Source organism: Actinia tenebrosa, unplaced genomic scaffold (assembly GCF_029948245.1).
Source record: "Actinia tenebrosa isolate PJP-AT-01 unplaced genomic scaffold, QUT_ActTen_1.0 PGA_scaffold2__45_contigs__length_23673736, whole genome shotgun sequence".
Classification (NCBI taxonomy): Eukaryota; Metazoa; Cnidaria; class Anthozoa; order Actiniaria; family Actiniidae; genus Actinia; species Actinia tenebrosa.
This window is the reverse complement of record NW_028292579.1, coordinates 677,622-704,648: the sequence shown is the minus strand read 5'-3', so window position 1 is coordinate 704,648 and position 27,027 is coordinate 677,622. Positions and strand designations below refer to the sequence as shown.

The following is a 27,027-nucleotide window of genomic DNA, read 5'->3' as shown; positions in this document are numbered from 1 at the left end:
CAGAGTATTGAATGGTTTAGCCAAAAATCTTTCTCTAAACCCGTTTTCTCTATCCATGACATTTAAGTTTCTTTCACAATAACTGTGTGGAGTTAAGCCTCATTCTCTTACAGAACTGTTTTCTTTTTGAGATTCTCAATGTTATGCAAGTACATCAATTATGCTTTATAATGTATGAAAAATATTTTATTTAGCTGAAACATGTCAAGACTAAAATATTTTTCATATTTTTAAAAGTTATTTTATCATTGGTGTTATTAAGATCTTTTGGATACATCAGAATTATAATCAATTGGCTTTGTTCAACAACCAATAGGATTCCAGTCCTTTACCCCCTAATCAGGCTATTTCTTGGTGGAATCCCTCAACATGGCCCCAGAAGGCTTCCTCAGAGAGACAGGTATATCCCTCTATTCTTGCTATCAATAAGAAATAAAATAAATAAGATTTAGCAGTGGCATTTCCACAGAGTGGCTCTTCATCCACTAACATTCCAATAGTCTCTTTCAGAGCTCCCTGCACCATCTTGAAAGGTAGCCATGCCTTTGCATTGAAGAGAGAGAACAGAGAGCTTGCAATGATAGTGACCTTTTTTAACACCTTGAACAACTATTCACATGTCTCTATTTATCACTGCAAGCTCACCTTTGGACAATTATTATTCACATCTTACCATTGCACAGTCAGCGCTGTTCTTGTTTTGATGCAAAGGCATGGCTACCTTTCAAGATGGCACAGGGAACTGTGAAGAGGACTATTGGAATTTAGAAGTTGATTTTGGGGAGGGAGGAAAAACAGAGAAATGAGAGAAAACCCCTCGAAGCTCAGGAGAGAACAATTGGAACAAGGAATTCTACTTACATACAACACCAAACCCAGTGGGGCTTGAACTGGGGATCGCATTTGTGAGAGACAAGCGCTCTCACCAGTACACCATGCTTCCCAATAAAAAATAAATTTTGGTTTCATTAGCCATGCATTAAGGGCTAGCTGTCTTTGATCGAAAACCATCAATTTCAAGTAATTATTAGTATGAAGATCCCTTCAGGGAACCTAATAAAGTCTATTGTATTGTATATGATTATGATTTTAAAAATGAATAAATTGAGAACTTATTACTTTATTTGGCTTAATTTGGACTATAATTTGTCTTTTGAGGAAGATTTTAAAATGACCAACTAAACTCAGATTTATACACTTACCATTAGAAAATCAGCAAATCTCTAAAATAAACTTAAATGAGTGAAATTGGACTAAAAAGGAAGGCTAGCTAAGCTCATATGTTATTTTGGCGAGGCCTTGTACAATTTTTTAATTTTCAGACAACGCAAGCTGCTTTAATTTTATGCTGCCCTTTGATTAACCATTTACTTTCCTGTGCTTAGCTTAGATTTGTTAAATGATAAAAAATAACACTGCTTACTAGAGAAGCTTTACCTTTCCTTGCACAAACAAAATAGAGATACCTCTTTACCTTGGGCAGACCATTTCAGACCATGTGTCTTTCCCTAGAGTATCATTTCTTTGTTTAACGGTTATGCATGAGAAGACACATGAACATGGATACAACTTTTTAAAAAAATCCTATTCTCAAGAGAACAACACATGGTCTGAAATGGGAAAAACAAGCAGCAGTAAGGGGGACTCGCGTAGCGCCGGCATTTGAAAAAATGACATATCGAAAAACCCCAGCCCCCCCTGGGGTTTCGGAGGTAGGTTAAAGGCCCTACAGGGGGTCTTGCGCGATCCGGGGGCAGCGCGATAAGTCCTTACTGCTGCTGTATTTGGGTACCGCAAACGGAGGTTAAAATATCTTATAAATATACGATGCACGAATGTAAGAAGTTCGCCAATGACCTCTGTGTGATTTGTCTAAGATTCGAAGTTATCGTACCTAAGCCAGAACCCTTTTGGTGTTGTGGTAAAAAAATGCAAATAGAAGATGACACGTCAGCACAGTGTTACGAGTGTGGTAAGAATATTCGTAATGCCGTACCAAATGCTACCAAAGAGCAATATTACGCCAATGGAGGTCGTACGAAGACCCCATATAAGAGAATAAAATACTTCCGAGACTGGATGAGTCATATCCAAGGTTTACATCCGGTATATTTAGACGATGAAGTAAGGCAGAAAATCATAGACCATTTAGAAGAGCCAACCCCACAAAGTCTACGGAAAACGCTGAAAAAATTAAAACTAGGGAAATATTACAAAGCTATTCCCTATCTTTTGTCTGAAATTACCGGTAGGCGTATTCCTCATGTCCCAGATATGCAAAGGGCCGAGTGGTTATTCTGTCGGCTGGATAAGGATATTCCCTATTACCCTGACGTAATCTATGAAATATTCCAGCAAATGGATCCCCAGCACCCGCTGTTAGAATGGATTCCGAGAAGATGAAATGTGCAGTCGAAATCCCCCTACGTTCTTTTCAAAGCAGATGTCTACTGAGCGAGTTTTCTTTGGAGCTCCTCTTTTGCCTCCTGGTAGATCTTTTTGCGAGATTCCTCGGAAAGATCTTTTACGATGGTTTTTTTATTACCTGACTTTAACTCCCCGTATTTCTTTTCCTCCGCGAGGATCAAAGAGAACTCCACGTTGTCGATTTTACGGTCCCGCAGAGCTTGGGAGACTAAGTCGGCGATGGTGTTAGCCTTTGCTCTTGCTAGGGCTATGTGTGTGTCGTGCTTGGATATCTTACCGGACAATTGCTTCATAATACCTGTCGTAACAGCGGAAACGATGCCGCAGACGGCTCCAACGCTGGCCAAAGGAACGCCAACGACTATTCCAGGCCCGGTAAGTGAGGTAGCAACGCCAGTGCCTGTTAACGCCACGGACATGGAGCCGGAAGTTATTGCGATTTTATGTAGTATGCTTCGGGCTCTAGCATACTTTTTCCTGACCTCCTCATAGTGTTTTGTCTGCCCCTCTAAGTAAGCCAGGATTAGATTTGCTTTATTCAAGCGGAAGTTTTCGGCGTTTAATTCGTTAGGTCCCTCCCTAGGTAAATCAGGATAAAGTGGAGGTGCTGATGGTATAACATCCATTATATATACTAATGTACGACGCCTTTGGGAATAGCATAGAGGAGCAGCCACATCGTGACAACAGGGATTACTGGAACTGGAGGGCCTTTAGGAAGATGTTTCCGCATGCAGACCCTAGTAAGTTCGAAAGAAGACCCGATGGGATTTACTATAACGGCTCCAGGATGTACAGCAATGCGGACTTGGAGCCAACGCTGGTGGGGCAAATAGACAATCAGCTGCAGCATTCCACGCCTACGGTATCTGTGCAGCATCCCACGGTAACGCCTAAGCCTAAACCCGTGCAAGGTTGGTCGCAGGAATTATTGCTGGGTACCAGTACTTATCCGATACCCGCGGTTTCATTTGATGAACATCCAAGCTTGGGCCTAACGCTGAATATGCGGATCTCTAACAACCATTCCTTTCCGTTAAAGGTGCGAGATATCTTCAAAAACGTGCCCATTAATCATACCACGGCGAAAGAAGCCCACGAATGGTTAAGTGGTCCTAACATGCGTTATTGGCCGCAGCAGTTGAACTTTGCAGTTTGGTGCGCCACCAGTGGCTGTGGGGTAAGTGCAAACTTGATGAAGAATTCAATATTTATGTTTCACTTTCACTTCACGGTTAGAAGAATACTGCATGAGATGGGTGTTATTGCGCTGCCGGGAGATGCTGCGTTTTATCCTAGAGATAACAAATACGACGTTCCAGCCTATGACAGGCTTTGTAAGGAGTTTGGAGTTGTGGGAAAAGACTTTAGATGCACTACCGGTGCTAACAATGGCTTGGGGCATATTTGGGCTTATTGGGGGATTGGTGGACATGTGCTAAGCGATAAAGAAGTTCATGCATTGAATCTACGATGGAACACTGGGTATCACAAAGAAACTCACGACAGTAGCACCTTCTTTGAACCAAATGCTAAGACCACTAAGGAAGTTAGAGACGGACCTCTGTTCAAAGACGAGGGTGGTAAGTATGCAGGGGCCAATCCACTGATTATTAAGATTACCAACGACGAGCAAACGAAGCAATATCTTAATTTCATACCCCCAGAAGGCAAAGGACTAACCAAAGCCGGCCTTGCCCGTTTGAACCGCAGCATAGAAGCTTACGTGTATTCTATCCTTGGAGCCCAAGTAAATACCCGATCAAATATAATTGGAAATACCGGCGCCGCAGAAGAGACGCGAGCCGAAGCCTTGGTCTTATTCGAAAGTTCGATCTTGGAGGGCGACATTAGCAAGGGCGTACAGCGTTACCAACTAGCTATACAAAATTCTAAGGCGAGGTTGGACTATGCCGTAGCCCCGGGTTGTTGGTTAATGCCTAGTAATTTATCTATAAATACTGGCTCTGTAGTAGGATACAACAACAAACTTCAACGAGCTACTAAGGATATGAAGTTTGGGGTGAACGACGTGAACTCTGACACTCTTAGGAACATTCCTCACTTCGTAGAGAAGCCAAAAAAGTCACACGAAACGAAGCTACCCGTAGTTAAGAAACCATCAAAGAAGGTTATGCCTGCGATACCTGAGGAATATGACCATGACTTACTAAAGGCCGGCTTAGCAGTCGCGGGTGTTGGTCTGAGCTATTATATATGGCGATGAACAACCCCTACGTAGCTGGAGTAGATTGTGTTTATACGACTTACACAGGCGAGAAAAAATACACCCAGGCATCTTGGGTTGATGTCACCGGAATGTCCGTGAATTTGAACTACTCAGGAAAGAAATTGATCCTTTGTAGTATTTGCATGGGCGCGAGCAGTCACGCCAACGTCGGCTTTAGGTTCCTGGATGACAACGGCGTACTGCAGCCTATGCGTGTGAAGACAAACAACAGGGAGCCTGTGCATTTCTCCGTAGAGCCGAACACCGACAGCGCTGAGAATTTATCGGTTTGGACTTTTCATATGGTCGCCGATTGCCATGGGAAGGTAAAGCTGCAAATGCGCGTAGATGACACCGGGAGCGTTTGCATAAATAGCATAGAAAATCAGAGAGATGAAAAATATAACCACGCAACCATTTGCACTCTTACGGTAATGAGTCTCTAGAAGCAAATTTATTTGCTGGTATATATGAACCCACATACTAAGGAGGATTCATTCCTTTATTTTCTGGAGGAAGATAGATACTTGCGTAATGCTAATTGGGTTGACACGGAATTGTGGGTGAAGGTTGGTGGGTTGGGATTGATTATGTGCACAATTTGTATTAGCGTAAGGGAGGAATATGGTATTGGATTTAGAGTAGTAGATGAGAATAACGATCCATTGTTACCATACAGAACACTGAAAAATACTAGACGGTCAGCTCATTTTTCATATGAACCGCCAAATAGTCTAGACGATATAGTACCAATAACCTTTCACATGGTAGCTAATTGTCAATACGCAAAGCTTCAGATCAATACTGACGCAACATCTAACGTTAATGTCGAAGTTAAGATAAACGCTGTTATTTCACAATCAGCTGCGCCAAGCGATTCTACTTTTAATCATAAGACCATTTCTACTATGACTGCCATACCGCTAGTTCCGCATTATCAAGGCGGTGCGAATACTATCTTTACTTATCCCCAGTCGAGGATGCCTCGGGCGCCCGACGACGATTATAAGCCGCCAGTAATACACAAGGATAAGATCAACCCCGCATCTTCTTCAAAAGGACCACGCCGATAGCGACGACCAAGATCCAAATGTTATTCCCCACGAACTTCAACAGTTCGCCGCCGGCCCTAAGTGCCAAGGAAACAACCGAACCCAGCAGCCCAGGAAGACCGGCTGCCATCTTTTTTCCCAAGTCCGTCAGCCCACTGCCTAATTTCTTTACGCCCGCGCCTGTAGCCTTAAGCGCGGATAGGATTACTCCTACTACGCTCGAAATAGCGATCGCAAATGCCAGCGGCACGCCATACTTCAAAAGGGCTCTTAATACTTTTTCCTTGGTGGTAAGCCCCAGCTCCTTTTCCAGCTTTTCCTTTTGCGCCTGCAATTCTGCGCGGCGCACCTCAAGCGTTTCTATTTCCTTTTGAGCTGCTTCCCTTTCTTCTTCGGAGCGAGTTAGGTCCTCGATTATTTTCTGTTTTTCGGATATGTTTTTTTCCAGGTCTTCGATGGCCTGAGTTCTTTGCTGGATTTGCTCTTCTTTGATGTTGATTTCGGCAACCAACTGCCGCCGCTCTACTAAAGAGCCCTCTATGGTGCTTTGTAAGTTCCTAACTTCCTCCTGACTCATGTTTAGGTCTTTTAAGGCAAGCCTGAAGGCCTGTCGAGCTGTATCCCTTTCATCTAAAGCCTTTTCAGCTTCTCGCCTGATCGTTGATATGCTTTCGTCTTTACTTTGACGTAGTCGCAACGATTGTTTTTTATAGCTTGACTCCCTTTCCTTTAGCGCTTTTTCTAACGCCGCCGTTGGAGCATGTGATTTCTTAGCCTCCTCCAACTCCCTTTCTGCTTTATCCCGATCACGTAAAGCCTGATCTAAGTGTTTCGTCATTTCTTCCATTCTTACGTCTCGTTGACTAAACTTTTTCTCAGCATTAGCAAGTAGTCGACTTTGCTTTTCGTACGCCGCCTCTTTTTCTTCCAGCGCCTTTTGCAGTTCCTCGGCGCGTTTTTCTAATGCGACCCTTTCGGTTAAGTTGTGCAGCCTATCTAACATGCTTCGGGTGGCCGCTTGGAAGCCCCTTAACCTTTCCACGTTAGCCTTAACTGCACCATTTTCGTCGAAAAGGGTTTGTGGTTTTGTCCAGCGGTCTTTGTCGGGAGACCTCATGTCTTTAACGCTTATGAGGACTTTGTTTCCTTTTTCCGTGAGCCTTATCTCGTCGTCGTCAAGGTGGGGATAAAGCTCATTTAGCTCTTGCGTTGCCCACTCTACGGTTTCCCCCGCGGCTGCTTCCGGCTCGCCCATGTTTTGAAGCTCTATGTGCTCACGCGGAAACGCGTACTCGCGTGCTTTGGGATGTCTTAGGGCCTTTGCAATCCTATCCCTTAGGGAATCGTCGACTTGTTGGGTGGGAAGCAGCGGTTCTTCATCACCGTCGTTAATGTCAGCCTGACCTTCCTCAGTGGTGGGATCGAAGTCGGGGTCTGTTCCTTCTACTTCCATTATATATGATAAGCTCAAAGTTAAATCCCAACGTATTACCTAAGCAGGTTGGCGGGCTGAAAGCAGAACGCACCTTTCACCGGGTCACCTTTACCCCCAGCAGCGCTAAGCCAGGGGAAACCCTGTACGTAGGCGTGCCCCGCCTAACGGATAACCTAGTATTGGTTCCTGGTACCTTGGCTTTAAGGTTTGACCTAGCAATACAACCAACCACCAAGGACAAGCGCTATACCGTCAATAACGTGGGTAGGAACCTCGTTTCTAAGATGAGAATCAAGTTCGCAGGGGAATCCCTCTTGGATTTGAATAGGTACGACCTGTACACCACGTATAAGGATCTGTGGCTAACAGCCTTTGACCGTGCACAAAAGATAGAGCAGGGAATTGGAAGCGTTATTCTTCGTAAGCTTCGCAGCGATACTAACCCCGCGCCTACGGACTCCAGTGGAGCAACCGCAGTAGCAGACGCAACAAGGGTAAAGACCGCCTATGGTAGCAAGTACGTTATCCCTTTGGATTTCGAAGTAATTACGAGTCATGGTGTGTACTACCCCAGGCAGTTATCCGAGTTACAGTTTGAAGTAACCTTGGCGGACACTACGAACGTCATAGGAGGAATGGACAGCGCAATTAGCGGAGCCGTGGATCCCTATTCTATCACCAACTTAGAGCTACAGTACGAAACGGTATACAGCGAAGAGCTGGCCCGTAGCGCCGGTATGGAATACAGCGCCGGAAAGGCATTCCTTTACGACCACGTAGTGATGTATAAGACATTTAGCTTCTTGGATAAGACGGATGAGGTTATCAATCAAAGCATTAACCTCCCGCGAAGAAGTCTCACGGGGTTGATGTTGGTGTTTGCTAAGCCCTATGAGGCCGGTAAGCGCGACTCCGAAGCGTTCCACAACCCCAACATTACTAACGTCGGCGTGAATATCAACGGCGTTCCAAACAAGGTCTACTCCCAGGGGATAAAGCCCGCAGACGTGTACAGAGAGGCCATGCGCAAGTTTGGCGACCAAATTAGCCCTGAGGAATTCTTTAAGGACAAATATGCGTTATGGATTGACATGCGCACCATTAACGACGAAGACCTACATGGTCAGGGTTTACGTTTAGTAAACACGCAGGATGGCATAACATTGGAGATCAAACGCACCAAGAACACCGATGCGCAGGATGCTGACAAAATAAACTGCTACGTCTTCGTCGTGTCTGACGCGCAACTGAGCGTGGAAATGAACCAACTTAAAAGTGTTGCATATTAAGGTTAAAATATTCCTTAGATATACAATGCTTCGCGTATTTGAAAACAACGAAACCAAACTGCAATGCATAGTGCAAGGCGAAACTTTGTACTTTAAGGGAAAAGAGGTGGCAGCCGCATTAGGATATGAAAAAACGAGAAATGCAATCAGGGAGCACGTTTCCGAAAAGTACCAGAAAAGGTTGGATGAGCTAAAGGGGGCCCTAAAACAGGGCGCCCCTGCTAACGCACAGCCAAATTCCGTGTTTATATCCGAACCCGGGTTGTACGAACTGATATTTAGTTCTAAGCTACCAAAGGCAGTAGAGTTTCGTGATTGGGTTTTTGAGGAAGTCCTACCCGCGCTAAGAAAAACGGGTAAGTATGAAAGGCGCTTTGACGGTCCAAACAAGTTGGTATTCAAAATAGAAAATGAATTTGACCTACATAAAAAGGTAGTGGACTACATCCGCAAGTTTTATCCTAAGATACTTTTAGCCCCCGGTCTGGGTGAACTGCAGGATTCGAACGGCAAACGCATAAAGTGCTGGCAGAAAGGATATCAACGCGGTCAACCCGACTTAATGATTTTAAACGCGCATACGCATTACTGTGGATTCTGCATAGAGCTAAAGACCCCAAAAGGCAACGGCAGGTTATCTGAAGATCAGCAACTGCTCTTACAGAGGTATGAAGAAAACGGCTATAAGGTGCTCATAAGCAGCGACTACGATGTCATTTGCAGGGAGATCACTGCGTATGCTGAACACCTACGAATTCCCTGCAGGTGGTGTTGTAAGGTCTTTAAAACCTCGGAGACTTTGGCAACACACTTAAAGATATTTCATAGAATATATGGACAAGGATAAATTTAACGAGTTAAAGTTTATACAAACACACTGGAGGGATTTGCAGGTGGGGGAGATTTATGAGATAAAGAATTACGTAGTCTTTGAAGACTTGGACCGCCTGCGTTTGGTTTTAAAGAATAAAAAAAGAACATACACCCTTTGGGCGCCCGATAGGATAAGGTACGCCATTGAAGGGCAGGATGTTACCCATGTTATGAGTCATGGTAAAAAGGATGGCAGGTGGGTATTTGACGTGGTTAATTGGGAGCCTGAGAGTCCTCTGCATTCATAAGGACGTCTGCTAAAGTCCGCTGCTCCGCGGAGCACCAATGCCCCACAAAGGATTCTTCCAGGAATACCTTGCCGCAATGAAGGCAGGTGTATTTTTTACGCAGTGCAGGAGTGGGCGTAATGCAGTCGGCTGGTAGTTCGCACGTAATACAGTCCATATATTGAAAGGGCGATTAGGAATCCTCCTAAGAAGGCGGCTGCGTAGGCTAGCATATACCTTTAAAGGTGGTCTTTATTTTTATTCATTATTATTCATTATTCTTAATAATGAATAAAAATAAGAATGGGATTTGAGACTCTTTGCACAAACCCCATTCTAAAAGGGTCTCAGAATGTTGAGTATAAGGTTGTTATATTGTTAAGGACGTTTATTTGTCGAGGCAGTTGAAGATATGTTCCTCTTCTCTGATGCAACCACAGCGGTCGCACTCTTGCCTCCAATACTCCCTTTTAGTCCACGGAACGCCTTCGGCGCGTTCGAAAGAGGGGAAAGTACGGACTATCTTCTTATGGTAATCTATGCGATTCCTTAAGTAATCCTCTTTATGCGGGCAGCGACTCATCATATCCGCACATTGGTAGCAATCCACGCCTTCCAAGTCGTAGCTCCCAAAGAGAACCCGATAGTTGACTTCATGTGTTTTCCGATGCGTTTGTAAACGTTGACGACTGCTTAGTATCTTATTACAGAAACTACACTGTCTGCTTTCTTCACAGACGCCCCTTTTCAGGTGCTCGGAGGTGTTAGGAAATTCCTTATTACAGCCTTTGCAAAGCCCACAAATGCGTTTGTCTTGATGTTGTCGCATCTTTTGAACGGTGCTGAATTCTTTACCACAATCCTTACAAACTTTACTAATTGGTTTCTTTGTGCAAACGCCACGACGAACGTGGTATTGTAGTCTTTGCTTGGTGCTGAACACCTTTTTACACATTGAACAGTTCATTTATACTTAAGTGTATCTTAAGCACAATATAACGTATTTTTAACTTTATTGTTAACATTCTGCAGTGTCTTTTAAAATAGGTCTGCAGGAGCATACAGCTGCGTTTAAAAGACACCTAAGAATGTTGAGTATAAGGTTATCATATTGTTAAGGATATACGTATGAGTCATTTAAAAGACACTTCAGAATGTTAAGTATAAGGTTGTTAAATTGTTAAGGATATCTTATATGAGTCATTTAAAGGACACCTTAGAATGTTAAGTATAAGGTTGTTAAATTGTTAAAGATATATATGCATGTGCTGTTTAAAAGACACCTAAGAATGTTAAAGATAAGGTTATCATATTGTTAAGTATGTCTGCACGTGCTGCTTAAAAGATGTCTTAGAATGTTAAAGATAAGGTTATCATATCGTTAAGGATACATACGTGTGCTGTTTAAAAGACACCTTAGAATGTTAAGTATAAGGTTGTTAAAGACTATTACTTTTTTAAGAAGATACCTAAGAATAAGGTTATTTCTTCCTTTAAGGAAAGTAGTGTCTTTAACAATATAACAACCTTATCTTCAACATTCTGAAGTGTCTTTTAAACAGCACACGTATGTATCCTTAACAATTTAACAACCTTATCTTTAACATTCTGAGGTGTCTTTTAAATGACTCATGTGTATATCTTTAACAATTTAACAACCTTATACTTAACATTCTAAGACATCTTTTAAATGACTCATGTGTATATCTTTAACAATATGATAACCTTATACTCAACATTCTTAGGTGTCTTTTAAACAGCATACGCACACATCTTTAACAATTTAACAACCTTACACTTAACATTCTGAGGTGTCTTTTAAAGCAGCACACGCACACATCCTTAACAATTTAACAACCTTATGCTTAACATTCTGAGGTATCTTTTAAACGGCTCTACAGGGGATATCGCATAAAGTCCTTAATGCTTTCTTTTGCCCAACCGGCCATCGTCAACAAGGCACCAAACCTCTCCGCGCGCTTCAGACTGCACATTTCATCATACAATTCCTGCACGCGCTCCCGCAGCCGATCGATCTCTTCCCTTTGCATTTCTATGGTGTCTCTTTTATCTTTTGCGTCGCCGGCAATTCTTCTTACTGCTTCCACTGGGTCCATCGTATATATAATGGATCCGAACCATATTCCCTGCAATGCTCTGATAGTAGGACCCACCGGCTGCGGCAAAACGCAGTTCGTAGTGGAGCAGCTATTAGGACCCTTTAGATACCGTTTCGACTATATCGTGCTATTATGCCCCACCTACGTGAATAACCGCACCTGGGAAGGCATAGGAGTGAAAGATGACGACTTCTTCGTGGATATACTGGATCCTAATGAGTTATCCAGCCATTTGAAGTTTTGGCACAAGCAATTCCCCAAGGACACGCAGACACTCCTCATACTGGATGACATCGCCTGTGGGGACGACGTAAAAAGACGCACTTCGGAGTTGGTGAAGCTCGCCTTTAGCGGCAGACACGACAATATTAGCGTTTGGTTGCTTTCCCAGCAGCTTACCAGCGTCTCTAAACTCTTTAGGGAAAACATAGGATCGCTTGTCGTCTTCTACACGCCGAGTCGGAGTGACCTGGAAACCATCTTAAGCGACTACGGCGGTGAGATAAGCAAGGAACAGTTGCATGAATACATGCGGCATTTAAAAACGCACCAACATTCCAAGATGATCTTCTCTTTGAGGTTTCCGTATTCCATTAACATATATGGATATTGAGCAGCTATTAGATGAAGTCCCCACACAGTTAGACGAAAGTAACCTTAAGGAACAACTTAACATCCTTGTGTCTTCGGGGAAGTGCAAAGAAATGATAGGCAAGGAGTTAACGCATGAGCAAGTTAATAAGCTGTCAGAAGAGGAAGTCAAAAAGTTCCATAAGAGGTATGAGGCTGCCCTTGCAAGTAAGACCACGGACGCCGTAGCAGACTCAGCCATTAAGCTGGCCACCAAGCTTCTCGGACTTGCGCTGCCCATAGACGACGTGGAGCAACTGCGGAAGGACATAAGCGAGGACTATGTTATCGCTCAAGAACTTAAGATAACCTGCGGCTGGTTGTCTTTGAAGTGCGGTAAGTTAATGGCAGTCGCCTCTGCGGCTTTGCACGTAGCTCAGCACGTCGACTTGAAGGAGGTACTAGGTTCCTTCGGAACATCTTGGAAGGACTTCAAGAAGGACAGAGAAGTCGAAAAGGTCTTCCAGGCAGCACTTACTGAGGTACCTGATCAAGTCGCCTCAAGTACTTAGTCAAGTCATTCTCAAGTACTTAGTCAAGTCGTTGTCAAGTACTTAGTCAAGTCATTGTCAAGTACTTAGTCAAGTCATTGTCAAGTCGTCCTTAAGTCATTGTCAAGTCGTCCTTAAGTCATTGTCAAGTCCTTCAAGTCCTTAGATATAAGATGAGTGGCACCGAAGAACAACCACCCGTAGAAGATACCAAGATTACCAAGGCTAAATCTCCAGGCAGAGTTGCCGCGGGAAAGAAGCTCGCAGAGATGAATAAAAAGAACAAGGCAAAAAAGGAGGAAAAGGTAGAAGAAGAGGAATCCTTTTGGAATCCCGGCTACGTTATTGGCGCGATAGGAATTGCTATAGCAGCAGGCAGCCTCTACTTACAATGGCGGGCTACGAAGCCAAAAGTAAAGTGGGAGGCCGCAACATATCACGCGCCCGTGCAGGAACCAGCTGTTAGAAAAAGCAAAATACCCGTGATGGAATAACCTTCTCGCTTTGTAATATAATGTCGACCGCGTTATTGAAAACTGTTGAAGAAGCAGCTATTATTACTTCCATCGTTGCGGGTATTGGTTGGGTAGGTAAGAAAGTGCTCAAAGAAGACTTTACTGAAGACCCAAGCAAGAGCTTCGCTAATTTTGCTAAGATGACCGCTGCCGTAGGCGGGGCTATCATGGTAAAGGATTACCTACGGAAGGAAAAGTACCTGCCTACGGCGTAATATATAAATGGCTAGCGTGGTCATAGGTGGAGTCGTCGCAGCTTTAGCATTCACTGGAGCTAATTATGGCGGTCAATATTTGGATAGATTAGTTAGAGGCGACAAAAGCGGAGATTTGGCCGCTGAGAGGAAAAGGCACGATTTAGCGCTGGAGAAATATCAAAGGGACGTGGCGGCTTGGAATGAAAAAAGACAAGCTTACAGGGATTGGTTGGACAAGAACTACCAAGACAAAATGCAGGCGGATAAGAACTTCGAAAATACAGACTACGCCTTTAAGCTCTATGCGCAAGCACACCCCGACTTTAGAATGAGAAAGCCCCAGTTTAAGAATTACTACCAGCCTTCTAAGAAACAAAAAGACAATGAATTGGTCTTCGTAGGAGTCGCAGGGCTGGCGGGAGGCGTGGCCTTGGCGTATCTAATATAATGATCGTCTTTTTGGAAAGCGACAAGAATAACTTTACTACTTATCTGAATCCTCCCATCCGCGCGGAAAGGGTCCGGTTGGTTAGTTGCTCTTTGTACAATTCTTGGTATAATTTAATTAATGGCTTTGTCATCGGAACTTCCGGCACCAAACCAAAAATACCAGATTCCCATTACACCCCCATAACACTGGCTAAGGAGCTAGCAAAGCATGGATATACTCTTACCACAGGATTACCCCACGAAATGACATTCAAGAAAAATAGTGGGAGCGCCAATATAAAGGACAGTTCATTGGTAGAACTCCTGGGCCTTACTAGTACCACGATAAATAGCGGCAGTACATATGATGTGAAATGGAAAGTCGCATCCTCTTACGAAGTCTATTGCGACTTGGTCCATAGTTACAACAATGGAGAAAAGTCTTCTCTTATGTCCAAGTTCCTGCCCAAAGGTAATCCGTTCGATCTGGTAGAATACACTCCCATTTCTTTAAGCTATGACTTGTCTAATTTGGTAGAAAGCATAAACATCACCATTAAAGTGGACGGAGAGACGGTGGATTTTAACGGACGTAAGATCAATCTTGTTTTGGAATTCATATAATGGGCCGCCTGGAGGATAAACTCAAAAGGATTTACTACGGACCCGAAAAGGAGCGTCGGCTATTAAGAAACTCGCGACCGCGGCCAGGGTATCAGATGAAACGGCTAAGAACTGGCTAAGAAAACAAACCATCTGGCAGATTTATCTTCCCGTGCCCAAGTACATTCCCAGGCCCAGCTTTACCGTAAATACCCCCAATGAAGTTCATCAGGCGGATTTGCTTTTCTTACCGCACGACAAGATAAGAAAAAAGACCTATAGGTACGCTTTGACCGTAGTTGATATCGCAAGCAGATACAAGGACGCCGAACCCATAACCAGCAAGGATTCTGGAGAAGTCGCAGAAGCCCTAGGTAGGATTTATAAGCGCGTTTTGAAATGGCCTAAGCTGCTGCAAGTGGATGCGGGGACAGAGTTCATGGGCGCGGTTACCAAAACCTTGAAAGACCACGACACTAAGATTAGGAGAGCCGAAGCCGAGTACCACAGGGGTCAAAGCATCGTCGAAAGATTTAATAAGACCTTGGCTGAGCGTCTCTTTGGATACCAGTATCGGAAAGAGCTGGAAGATCCCTCCAAACGCAACAGGGAATGGACACAGAGGCTCCCCCAGGTCATTGTGGCTTTGAACAACGAGGCGGCCAGGGCTACGGGAATAAAACCCAAGGATGCTATGAAGAAGAAACACGTGGAGCACAAGTCCTACGTCAGAAGTTCAAGGGCGGTCGGACTGAAGGAAAAAAAGCTCCCCCGCGACATAGTGGTCAGATACCTCTATCAGCCGGGGGAACTCGAAGGTGGCAGTAAGAGAGCCACGGATCCTAACTGGTCTTTGGAAACGTATGAGATTTCGAAGTCCGTCACCAAGGAAGGGCAACCTGTGTTGTATTACCTAGATGGCCCAAGTCGTGGATTCGTCATGGAAGAGCTGCTCATAGTTCCTAAAGACTCAGAGTAGCGCTGCACCGCGCGCCCGATTACACTCTAGGCATGTCAGCCTTACGTTACCTCTGCAATGGCCGCGTTTATTATTTATACGATCCACGGAGAACTGCTGATCGTCATTCGCATCGAAGCTCCATAGTAGCGGTATGTTACACTTGGCGCAGCGGGCGCCTTTCTTATAGACGTCGTCCACGCATAGGTCGAACGTCATATTTTTTTCTTCGTCGTGCCGCTTGTAGCGAAGGAGTTTCTTAGCAATGTTCTCTTTGGCTATGTCTTCTGGCGTCTTATCGTAACGCAGTTGCGGACCCCAGCTTCTTTTCAACTGTTTGGCATACTCCACACGACTTACGGCGGTGTAGATAAGGTTGCTCCAACACAGCCGCTGGTCTATGATCCATAAGGTTTCTTTTATGGTAAGCCCTTGCGCGCTGTGGACTGTCATGCAATAGCCTAAGCGCCAGTCTGGATGGGAGGTAATTTTTTCCACCTTTTCTATGGGTACCCAGGCTTTATCATGCGTTACTGCGTTCTGCAGTTGAACATTCGTGCCTGGTACCCAGACATCTTTTCTTTGCATGCGGGTGTCGTGGGGTTTATAGCAAACAGGCACGGGATGTGTAGGGAAGCGCTCTCGGTGTATATTTAACAAATCCTTTTGTATGCGAGACTGTGCTGCGCGTTTGCTGCTCAGCACCAAATCCTTTGGATGCCATGCGTAAAGGAAGTCTTCGTAAGACTTCGCTCGTACACGTTTGCGCAGTGTTTTGCATTGGTCGGCGTCACTGAGGCCCCTTAATTCCGCTTTCAGATTTCTTACTTGATCCTTACTGCGGTAGTCGGTGTTAATTTCCTCTGTGTGGTCTACCATTTCTTTCAGCCATTCATGGGGCATTTCTCCGGCTATAGGAGAAGGCTGGCAGGGATCTCCGGCAAATATTACTTGACATTTCCCGCGGAGGAAGTCTACGAACTCCTGCAGTATTTCTAAAGGCACGGTGCAAATCTCATCCCAAAGTATTACCGGAGGTATGTCGCGGATAGCTTCAGGTACCCACTTTTGTCCATTCCAGCGAAAGAAGCTGTGGTACGTTTGAGCGTCGTGGCCCTGACTGCATAGTTCCCTTTCCAAACGGTGCGTTGGCGTTAGCACTTTTAAGGCCGGAAAGAGTTCCAAGACGCGCGTAGTCTTACCGCTGCCTCCCGTACCGTAAAGGTAAGAGAAGCGTTGGTAGGAAATGGGGTCCTTTACGGTTGGCATGGGCCTCATTGTGGGCATTACGACGCCCCAAGTATTTTCTCCGTGATATTCTACACGTTCTCTCCATGCTTTTATCTCCTCATCTTTAACGCGCCATTGACCACTTTCCGCCAACTCATCTTCGGTGTAGAACTCCTGCATCTTTTCTAACACTTCGGGCTTTACGTACAAGGAATCCGTAGCTACGCGCGGGATGTCCTCTTTGTCGAACCGCAGCAGCATCGCGAGAAGGTTAATGTGCGCATAGGCTAACATGCTGGCACGCAGATGATAATACTGCGGTCGATGGTCTTGGTAATAACACAGCGCATTCCATTCGTGTGGTTTATCATCTACGAGGTAATCCCATTTCTCCACGGATACCATCGTTCCTTCATCATGTGCACGCTTAATAAGGAAGCTTAGCTCGCCGGCGTCCGTTATTAGGCGTCGCTGCATATGTTTTTCACCCTCCTTAGCGCCCTGCGTGAATTTACCTATGACCACACGCGCTGTGGGGTTATGCTCCGGTAACCATTGCGTAAAGGCGCTGTGACAAAGTATGGCTTCATGCGCTGTGTATTTTAAAAGTTTGCGCTCTTCAAAGAACTTCAATAGTGGTATGGGTATCCATTCTTTCTCCTGCAGGTGCTTTCCGTACCACGCATAGATTATTGGATGTAAGTCTTTTGTAAATTTCCAGCTGGTTAACCGTACGAATCCAGTTGCTGGGGCGTCGTAGTGACCATCCAACGCAACACGAAAGAACTGTGAATCTGGATGTCCGTAACGGTCGTAATATTCCTTACAATCTCCTAGGCCTTTAAAACTTGCGGGGTAACAATGTTTCATATCCAGCGACACGTATTCGTCTTCGTCGTATTCCATGTTCCACAAGCCACCGTGACCGTGTTCTACGCAAGCTTTAGCTATATCTTTGAACTCCTCCGGTGTGGATTTCCAACCGTTTCTTTTCTTTGCGGCTAAGAAGTCCAAACTGCGGGAGCTAAGCACTTCGTCAGAGAAGTCTTCTCCTAAGGTCTCACAGGCGCTTTGAATGCGCAGTTGTTCCATTTCCGGTCGGTATAAAGTACCATCTTGGGTCATAAACTGACTTCCCTCCGCGTCCATTAACCATATGGAATTCTCATGAACTAATTCTGTCAATGGAGAATTCTTATAGACCTTCGTTTCCTTCTTTCTTGGGAACCTTAACTCCCTCCACGCATGTGCGTTGTGCTGGTAAATTACGATAGGAGCACCCCGGCCCCCATACTTGTGCGTTCCGGAGTAGATAAAACCGTCGGTGATATCCTTGACGTGTATGCGCCTTTCTAACGCGGTTTCCAACTTCTTGATGTTTTCGATGGTTCCTCCGGTCCTATTAGTATTTTTTTCCCATTTCCTGATGGCTTCTCTTCTCTTTAAGATTAATTTACCACCGCGGGAGGAATCTTCGAAGAACTCTCTAACCAGCTTCCCTACGCAGTTACCTGGATGGCGCATTGGTTTTAACTCTTTAACATCCGGCGTCTTTATCTTGTACGCACCGTAAATGACTACGGTAACCGGGTAAGCAACCTCGTAGAAGAGCATATCTATTCCCTCAAGTGCTCCCGGTCGCGTGTCCTTGTTTAAAACAAACAGGTCCTTCCTGCCAGACGCCCGTATTGGATTCCTGCCCTTTTCTATCATCCACTCGCCGTCTAAATACTTTATAAACGTCAACTCCAAACGGTAGTCGCCTTCGGGCATCAAATTGATAATTCTTTCTGCTCTTTCCTCGTCCATCGTCTCGTCTGTATCTCCCTCCATAAATGTCGTGAAGGCAAAGTCGGCGTCTAAGCGGTCCAGCACCTGAGTTCTGAGCTTGCGCACAGTTTTATTTCTAATGCTTTTGATGGTATCCATCTATATATAAAGGATATTTTAACCTCCGTTTGCGGTACCCAAATACAGCAGCAGTAAGGACTTATCGCGCTGCCCCCGGATCGCGCAAGACCCCCTGTAGGGCCTTTAACCTACCTCCGAAACCCCAGGGGGGGCTGGGGTTTTTCGATATGTCATTTTTTCAAATGCCGGCGCTACGCGAGTCCCCCTTACTGCTGCTAAACATTACGTCTGAGATGTAAAGAGGTCTATTTACCATGAAGCAAAATTTAAATAACTATATGAGAGACCACCCTGTTTAAAGACAAAAAGGTTATTGCATGCACAAAAATACACCTTAGGTGCAATGTTTACCCATTTCAGACCATGTGTCATTCCCTAGAGTATAATTTCTTTGTTTAACGGTTGTGCATGAGAAGACAAGTTAGGATGATGTGCACTAACGTTATATTGACTGACTGATGTTTGTAATCCCTGATGGCATTCCCTAGAGTATGATTTCTTTGTTTAACGGTTGTGTATGAGAAGACAAGTTAGGATGATGTGCACTAATGTTATATTGACTGACTGATGTTTGTAGTCCCTAATAGCAGGAGCAGAGGAAAACCGTAATTACAATGCGATCACTCAAATACCTGAAGATGGTGTCCCTGAAGAACCTGTTCAACCAGTTTTACACGAGACAAGGGATACAGAAGAAAATCTAGATGTCCAGGGCACGTTGGGTAGCATCATGATGTTCTTGATGCGGCAGAGTTATATAGCTGCGCTTATTATTATGATGGTGAGAACATGTTATGAGAGTACAATTGAGAGTAATTGTTTTGAATCAATTCTATTGTTGTTGGTTGTGTGTAAGTTTATAGTTTGGAAACATCACTACTTCAACCTGTGTTCACATTTATTTTAAACAAAAGGCCAACTTATTAATCAAACCCTGAAACAAACAACCTCTGGGGTGATCTAAGTCAGGGCACAGCTAACTCACAGATCGAACCCTAAAACAACATCTGGGCTGATCTAAGTCAGGGCATGGCTAACTCACAGATCGAAACCCTGAAACAACCTCTGGGCTTATATATAGGTCGAACTGTAATTGTAATATGCCATAATATTTTTTAAGCCCTGGTACATGTGCCAGCCACTGCTTATTATGCTGGTAATTAGAGGTCTGACAGCATCATATTCCATCTCATAGGCCTGGAGCATCACATACCATTCATGGCTGACATTCGTTCTGTTACTCTGGGCTTGTCTGATATGGATCACACCATTTGCTCGTTGGTTCTGCATGGTGTCTTCCCCAGGTCTGGTCCTGTATGCTGAGTTTCTTCTCCTTGTTCAGTATGTCTATGGGCTGAGACTGAAGGACAGCGAACTGCCCATTCAGGACTCTACTGGGACATTTGATTATGCTGAGCTAGGGCTGAAGAAATGGAGGTATCCCTGCCTTCATCTTGGAGCACAGGTCAGAAAGTTGTACTTTATAACTTATCATTTTGAATTATGGTGCTTCCCATTTTGTTCATTCGTTTCCTATATTTGTTTGCTCATTCTTGCCAAAATTCCTTTATTTATTATCTACTTGGTATTGTGTTCATTCATCCTTCCATTTATCCATCCATCCATCCACCCACCCATCCATCCACCCGTCTGTCCGTCCGTCCATCCGTCCTTCCATCCATCCATTCATCCATCCATGCATTTCTTTGTTCGTTTTCTTTCTCATTTTGCTAAAAGTTATTATTTGTTATTTCACCAGACTCTCTTCACATGGATATTCTGGTTAACCCTGCGCCAACACATACGTGAAAAGAAGATAAAGAAAAGAGCAAGAAATGCTACCCAAAGTGGCATCCCTCTGACCAGTTTAGCACATCCATTTGTTCAGGCTTTGAGGAAGATGAGTAAGTCATGAATTTTAGTCTTGTCATTTCTTTAGTCTTGGCTGTTTTGTGAAATGTTACATGAGCATCATAGCTGTGGGATATTTTGGGTAGCATGGGTGAGCAGACTTTATGGGTAGGCCAAAGGTGATGGGAAATTTTGGGTGTTGCTAGTGATGGTACGCTTTTGGGTAGCATGGGTGACCAGACCTTATGGGTGGCAGAGGTGATGGGAAATTTTGGGTGGCGCTTGTGATGGTACACTTTTGGGTAGCATGGGTGATCAGACTTTATGGGTGGCATGAGTGATGAGATGAGTTTCATGGGTGATGTAACATTTTGGGTGCCATGGGTGATGTGACATTTTGGGTGACATTTGTGATGGGACATTTTGGGTGGCTCTAGTGGTGGGTCATTTTGGGTGGCATGAGTGATAGTAATGTTAATGTTGATTGTTCTACAACAGGGTTAAAAAACGGTATGTCAGTTGCCGGTCATCATGACTACTAAAATTAGTTTTAGCTCGGCCGTACCTGGCTCAACTTTACTGTCTAGTAATAATGAGGGCAAGGGAAATATTTGACTGGACAAGTTCCAATTCTGGCTGAATATTGTCCAACCACTGGCCATTATTTTAAGCCCTAACAAAGGGTGTAGTATTACTGCATAAAATTGTTTTGAATCATCTTTCCTTTTCTTCCATATTTAGCTTCCCTGGACCCAACATCTAGTTCAAGTAAGTAACTTAGGATAAAAAATAAGTTATGAAAATAAATATGATGATAATATTAACAGTGAACTATGATGTGGTGATGGTGGTGATGGTGATGATGGTGGTGACGGTGTTGATGGTGGTGATGGTGGTGATGATGGTGGTGATGGTGGTGGTGGTGGTGGTGATGGTGGTGATGGTGATGGTGGTGATGATGATGGTGGTGATTGTGATCTACAGTTATAATAGTGTTGGTGGTTATAGTGTTGGTGGTAGTTGTGATGATGATATTAATTTTTAGTAGTGATAGTGGTGATGGCCTAATGGTGATAAAGAAGAAAGAGAGGACTTCGTTTAATGAGTTGAACAAAATAGCTATAAAGCTAATAAACTTGTGTCCCTCAAAAGTAATAATGTTGTTGTACCGTTGATGACAATGATGGTAATGCTGCTGATAATGATCAAATATTGATGGTGTCGTTGGCCGCAAGGATATTACAACATAACCAATCATCAATGACATTTCATCACAGGTCCACCAGATGATGTTGACGGCATGGATGCTAGAGCTTCTGATGATGCCAAAGCATTAATGCTATGGGTCAAGTCTGTACTAGCCAAGTACTGGATATTACTCTGCTGCGGAGCATTCCTATTGGTTGGTTTACAAAATGAAGTATCTGTCTATCAAATTGGTTACATGGCCATATTCCTCTTTATACTCATATGCTACCAGATTTCACTGTCAACATGGCGCATTGTCCTCAGACCCCTGTGGTGGGTGATGGTCATTTATTCTATCTGTATCCTATTGTTAATCTATACATATCAGTTTGACAACATGCCCGTATACTGGCACAACGCTACTGGACTCTCAGATCAGTGGCTATATAACCTTGGTCTGCGGCAGCACACCAAGGCAAGCCTGTTGATGGAGCTCCTTACACCTACCACTTTCTCCATCATAGTAGTTGTCCAGTTGCATTTCTTTCATCGTCCATTTCTGGCAATGATTGACATACGTAATGCCAGGAGCAACACCAATGCTAGTACAGCAGCCAAGTATCAGAGTATCGATGGGGCTGATGACATTCATCATGATGCTGCTGCAACAGGCTCTAATGCAGAAGCCACAGAAGGCCCAACGCTGGAAGATAACCAGCCTACAATGACCAGTGAACATAGTACGCCATCTCCTGTCGTACAACAGAAGTCTGTGTTAGTGACATGTCTGATTAAGGTTGTACAATTCTACAATGAAGTGACAGTGTTGCTATGGAGACTTGGTGAGATTCACATGCCGAAACTTGTGAATTTCATTCTGATATGTGTGGTTGTCTACCAGGTTAGTATTTGTTTTAACTAATATTTTGATTTCATGTAATTCAGTCTTTACTCCGGGTTTCCATATTCTGCTAACTCAATATTTCAATGGTTTGTTGTGAAATTGGTTTTTCACTGCTGTTCGTCAAGAACATAAGAGGTACCGACCAATTATTCATGATTGACAGCAGAGAAAAATCACATTTCAGTTTGCAGATTGAAACTACCGAGTTTGCAAAATATTAAAAACCCCTTAAATATAGGGTGTTTTATCATTATTTTGTATTTTGCATCAAGATAGAACTCTTTACCTTGAGCGTAAATGTTTTCCCATTTCAGACCACATGTCATTTTTTTAAGAATAAGATTCTTTGTTTGAGTTGTATCCATATTCATGTGTCTTCTCATTTGAAAACGTTAAACAAAGAAATGATGCTCTAGGGAATGAGATATGGTATGAAATGGGAATACATTGCACCCAAGGTAGAGGTTGATATAGTCCAATAATAAGGGAAATTCAGTGATATTGAAGAAAAGTAATATTTTTTCAATGAATTGTGTATACTCAAATATTATTTTTCCCCCTCAGGTGTGTGCAGTCAATGCAGTTATCATCATCCTGCTGGGCATATCCATGCCCTCACGCATGGTACAAAGAGCGTTATCCTATTGTTTTCTCATATGGAGCTCTCTAGTGATACTTAGTAAGATGATCTACCAGCTCAGGTTTGTCCAGGCAGACTTATTCCAGCACAACTGCACGGACAAGGTTAGTAGATTTTTGAGTATTATAAAGTATTTTAAGCCCAACACACTAAACATTTTCCAAGCTATTTACACTCAAAGCACAGGAGAAAATCAACAAGCAACTCTACTAGCATATGAGCGTGAGTTCAAGAATCAAACCTATGTCACAGTTGAGAGGCGAGAACTCTCATCACAATACTATACGCCATTCATGCAATGTCCTATATTGGAGTATAAACGTTTATGTGTTTGTTTTCCAGTCATTACCAGTGCCAGCCAACATTAGCCATTTCACCAACAATGCATTATGGGTTGGGTTTTACAAGACAGACGTCATCTCTGAAGACATTAAGGTATGGCTTTATTTACGTGTATGGACGATTGCAAAAAAATTAATAGCCTTTCCACGGTTGCAGGAAAAACTGAATCAGGTTGGCACTGCAGTGGATTTACAATGTATTTCTAAGATGGCATCTATTTCCACCCCTACACTGTAAAGCATTCTAATGCACTTAAAAAATGCCAACTCATCCCAGTTTTTTTCTCATTCCTGGAAGAGCTGGAAGAGCTTTCAAGTGTGATATCACTTTTGGGAAAATGACTTCTGGGTCCAAAATGAAAAGCAGTTATATAAAGATTTTTCTCACTTTTTCTTCATGACAGGATTTGTTGTCCATAGTTCTAATTGTTTCAGGTTTAATCATCAAGAACATATTTTGCTTTGTATGTCAAAATAATTCGCTGATATAAGGAATTTCTCAAACATACATATAGTTATAAGCAAAAGTAAAAGTTTGGTAATAGCTTCAAATGTTTTCAACAAGTGTCATCTTCAGAAATCTTGCTTTATTTTAGTGGTTTTTGTGAGCAATTCCATCTGGAAACATGTCTAAACACAACTTAAAAGCTCTATGTCATCTTTCTATTTGCATTTCATATTATTTCTCTGTTTCAGGGTTACCTATTTATTGTCATTGCTATTGTATTGCAAGCAGTCATCAAACACCATCAGGTAAATAATAATCACAACTGTCTCATTTAGCCTATGGCTATACAGCTGCCTAGTATTAATCTTCTGTCTAGCTTCTTGTAGTTTAATGTACAGTATGTATTTTATTGCAAATATGTTACTCAATTTTTCAAAAAAAAGATTGACATTATTTTCTTATTTATGAAACTTGAACTGAATGGACCAAATCCACTTTCAGACCATGTCTCATTCCCCAGAGTATCATTTCTTTGTTTAACGGTTGCACATGGGAAGACACATGAATATGGATACAACCTCAAACAAAGAATCTTATTCTCAAGAAAATGACATGTGGTCTGAAACAGTCAAAACGAGCATCTAAACAACACAGGATTAATAGAGGTGGAATAGTCTGTAGTTCTCCTTTTAGTGGTGTGCTTTTTACCCCATCAGCTCAGCTTGTTTGGGACTGTACTATTGTGAGGGAGGTGGTTGTTCAAGCTATGGCTGCACCAACACTCTGGGCTTATAATATCTGAGAAGAAGTTGTTACCTTTGCTCTAAAAATATATGCAAATAGTAATAGACTTTTGCCTTGGCTCAGATTTCCCCTTAAAATTCCAATCCAATTTCATTTAGAAATGTTTAACGCTCATTGTTGTGATTCGCATTTTTCTCTCATTCTTACCTCTTCCTCTAGAAACTTTACCGCATAAGACGAGGCCTATCAGATCCTGAACATGGTGTTCTCTTCATGTCTGCCTCACGTAAAAAGGCTGATGTAAACCTGATTGAATGCTTGAAATACTTGGTCAACAAGTTCTTCTTCCACTTTGGATGGGAGGTATGTAACTGATATGTGCAACTGCAATATGTAAACACTGGTCAAAGCTGAACCTTTTCCCTAAGAAATTAATAATTAATATATGTTTAATAGAGGCATCACCATCATTATCATCACCAACACCACAATCACCATCATCACCATCACCATCACTACCATCACCACCGCCACCACCACAATCACCATCATCACCAACATCATCATCACCGCCATCATCATCATCACCGCCATCACCACCTCCATCAACATCACAATCATCATCATAACCACCATCACCACCACCATCACCACCATCATCATCACCACCATCATCATCACCACCATCACCACCATCACCACCACCATCATCATCATCACCACCATCACCACCATCATCACCATCATCATCATCACCATCACCACCATCATCATCATCACCATCATCATCATCATCACCATCACCACCATCACCACCATCACGAGGTCTGGTATCCTGGGATAATAGGTTGCTGAACAAAAATAAATAAATAAACACAAACAAAAAAAATATTGCACAACAAAAAAAACAGTAAATAGTAAAAATTTAATAAATAATTTGCTGCCCTTAGGTCAGTCCAAAGTTTTCCCTTCCCTATCCCAACCTCCTGGCTGGTAAATAACCTTCTCTTCTTTAGGTCTCTCTACTTGTCGTGGTGTACAACATGGCAGTACGTTGTGACGTCACTTCCGTCATCTATGCAATCTGGCTGGGAGTGTTTTTAGCACTGGGAAGAAAGAACTGTGCAGTGGTTTGGCCGGTATATGTTGGTTTTCTAGCATTTTTACTGCCATTACAATACCTGCTTTGTCTTGGCTGGCCACCTGGACTTTGTCTTGGTAAGAATAACGACTATCAACTCAGAGCCCTGTCCAGGGGCATAGCCAGGATTTGCCAAAGGGGGGTGGGGAGGGGGTAGGCCCAATTTTTAAAAACCGCCATTTTGTTTGAGCCCCTAAAACGTCGAAGCAAAATGATGATAATGATAATGATAATAATAATGATAATGATGATAATGATAATAATAATGATGATGATAATGGTAATGGTAATAATAATGATGATGATGATAATGATAATAATAATGATGATAAAGGTAATAATAATGGTAATGATAATGATAATAATAATGATGATGATAATGATGATAATAATAATAATAATGATAATAATAATACTAATAATGATGATAATGGTAATGGTAATGATAATGATAATAATGCTGACATTATGTTTTACGTTTTATTTCTACACTTTTACAAAAACAAAATTTTTTATGTTGCCACGAAGGGGGGGTAGGGGGAGGGTGACCCTGTCCCCCTTCGCCTAACTGCCTACACCCCTGCTGTCATCCTAACTACGCATGCCCAACAAAATGTCAGAAACTCTGGGAAAGCCTAGAATTTCAAGACCTATAATTAGCTAGGATATTTCTTGCGATAATTGATTGAAAAACTGCACTAGCAAACCAGAGTCCTTGCAATAAACGATAACAATAGGCCCTTTGCAGTTAACGGTCACGTGTCTGTACTAATGAACAAATATTTTTTTAAATTTTAAATTGGTGATTCTTTTTAGCTACTTGTAAAGAACTGAATGAAACGATGTGTAACCAGTGTGTTACGAAATGCAGCTTTATTACGATCTCTCGAAACAAGTTGTAGAAAGCTTGTTTGCTCACCAGTATATTTCACCCATAGGAATCAAAATGTTCATTCATTTGCTCTCAGTGAATTAATCAGCACGTGATTACTGAGCTACAAAGGGCCTATTGCCTTAAAAGTTGATAAAATGGCAGCGGTAAAGCAATAAAAACAGCTTTTCTTTCCTTGAGTAAAATATAAAACCATGCGCGCTCTAAGTATAATTATTCAAATTCAAGTATGCGCATTACATACCAGGTAGCCAGATTTCA

The 27,027-nt window shown here is 42.9% G+C and overlaps 1 protein-coding gene across 2 annotated transcripts in view; it reads left to right on the top strand.

The window, feature by feature from the left end:
- LOC116308208 (piezo-type mechanosensitive ion channel component 1) overlaps positions 1–27,027 on the top strand; it is a 51,486-nt gene that overhangs the window by 6,673 nt on the left and 17,786 nt on the right. The window contains exons 7-17 of one of the 2 annotated variants that reach the window (XM_089034484.1): positions 317–400; positions 19,195–19,398; positions 19,813–20,082; positions 20,377–20,521; positions 21,210–21,236; positions 21,746–22,557; positions 23,125–23,304; positions 23,543–23,635; positions 24,238–24,294; positions 24,953–25,096; positions 25,750–25,951. In XM_089034484.1, coding sequence (XP_088890610.1) covers positions 317–400; positions 19,195–19,398; positions 19,813–20,082; positions 20,377–20,521; positions 21,210–21,236; positions 21,746–22,557; positions 23,125–23,304; positions 23,543–23,635; positions 24,238–24,294; positions 24,953–25,096; positions 25,750–25,951 — 2,218 coding nt within the window. The remainder of the gene's footprint in view (positions 1–316; positions 401–19,194; positions 19,399–19,812; positions 20,083–20,376; positions 20,522–21,209; positions 21,237–21,745; positions 22,558–23,124; positions 23,305–23,542; positions 23,636–24,237; positions 24,295–24,952; positions 25,097–25,749; positions 25,952–27,027) is intronic. The other variant, XM_089034485.1, reaches the window with a different exon arrangement.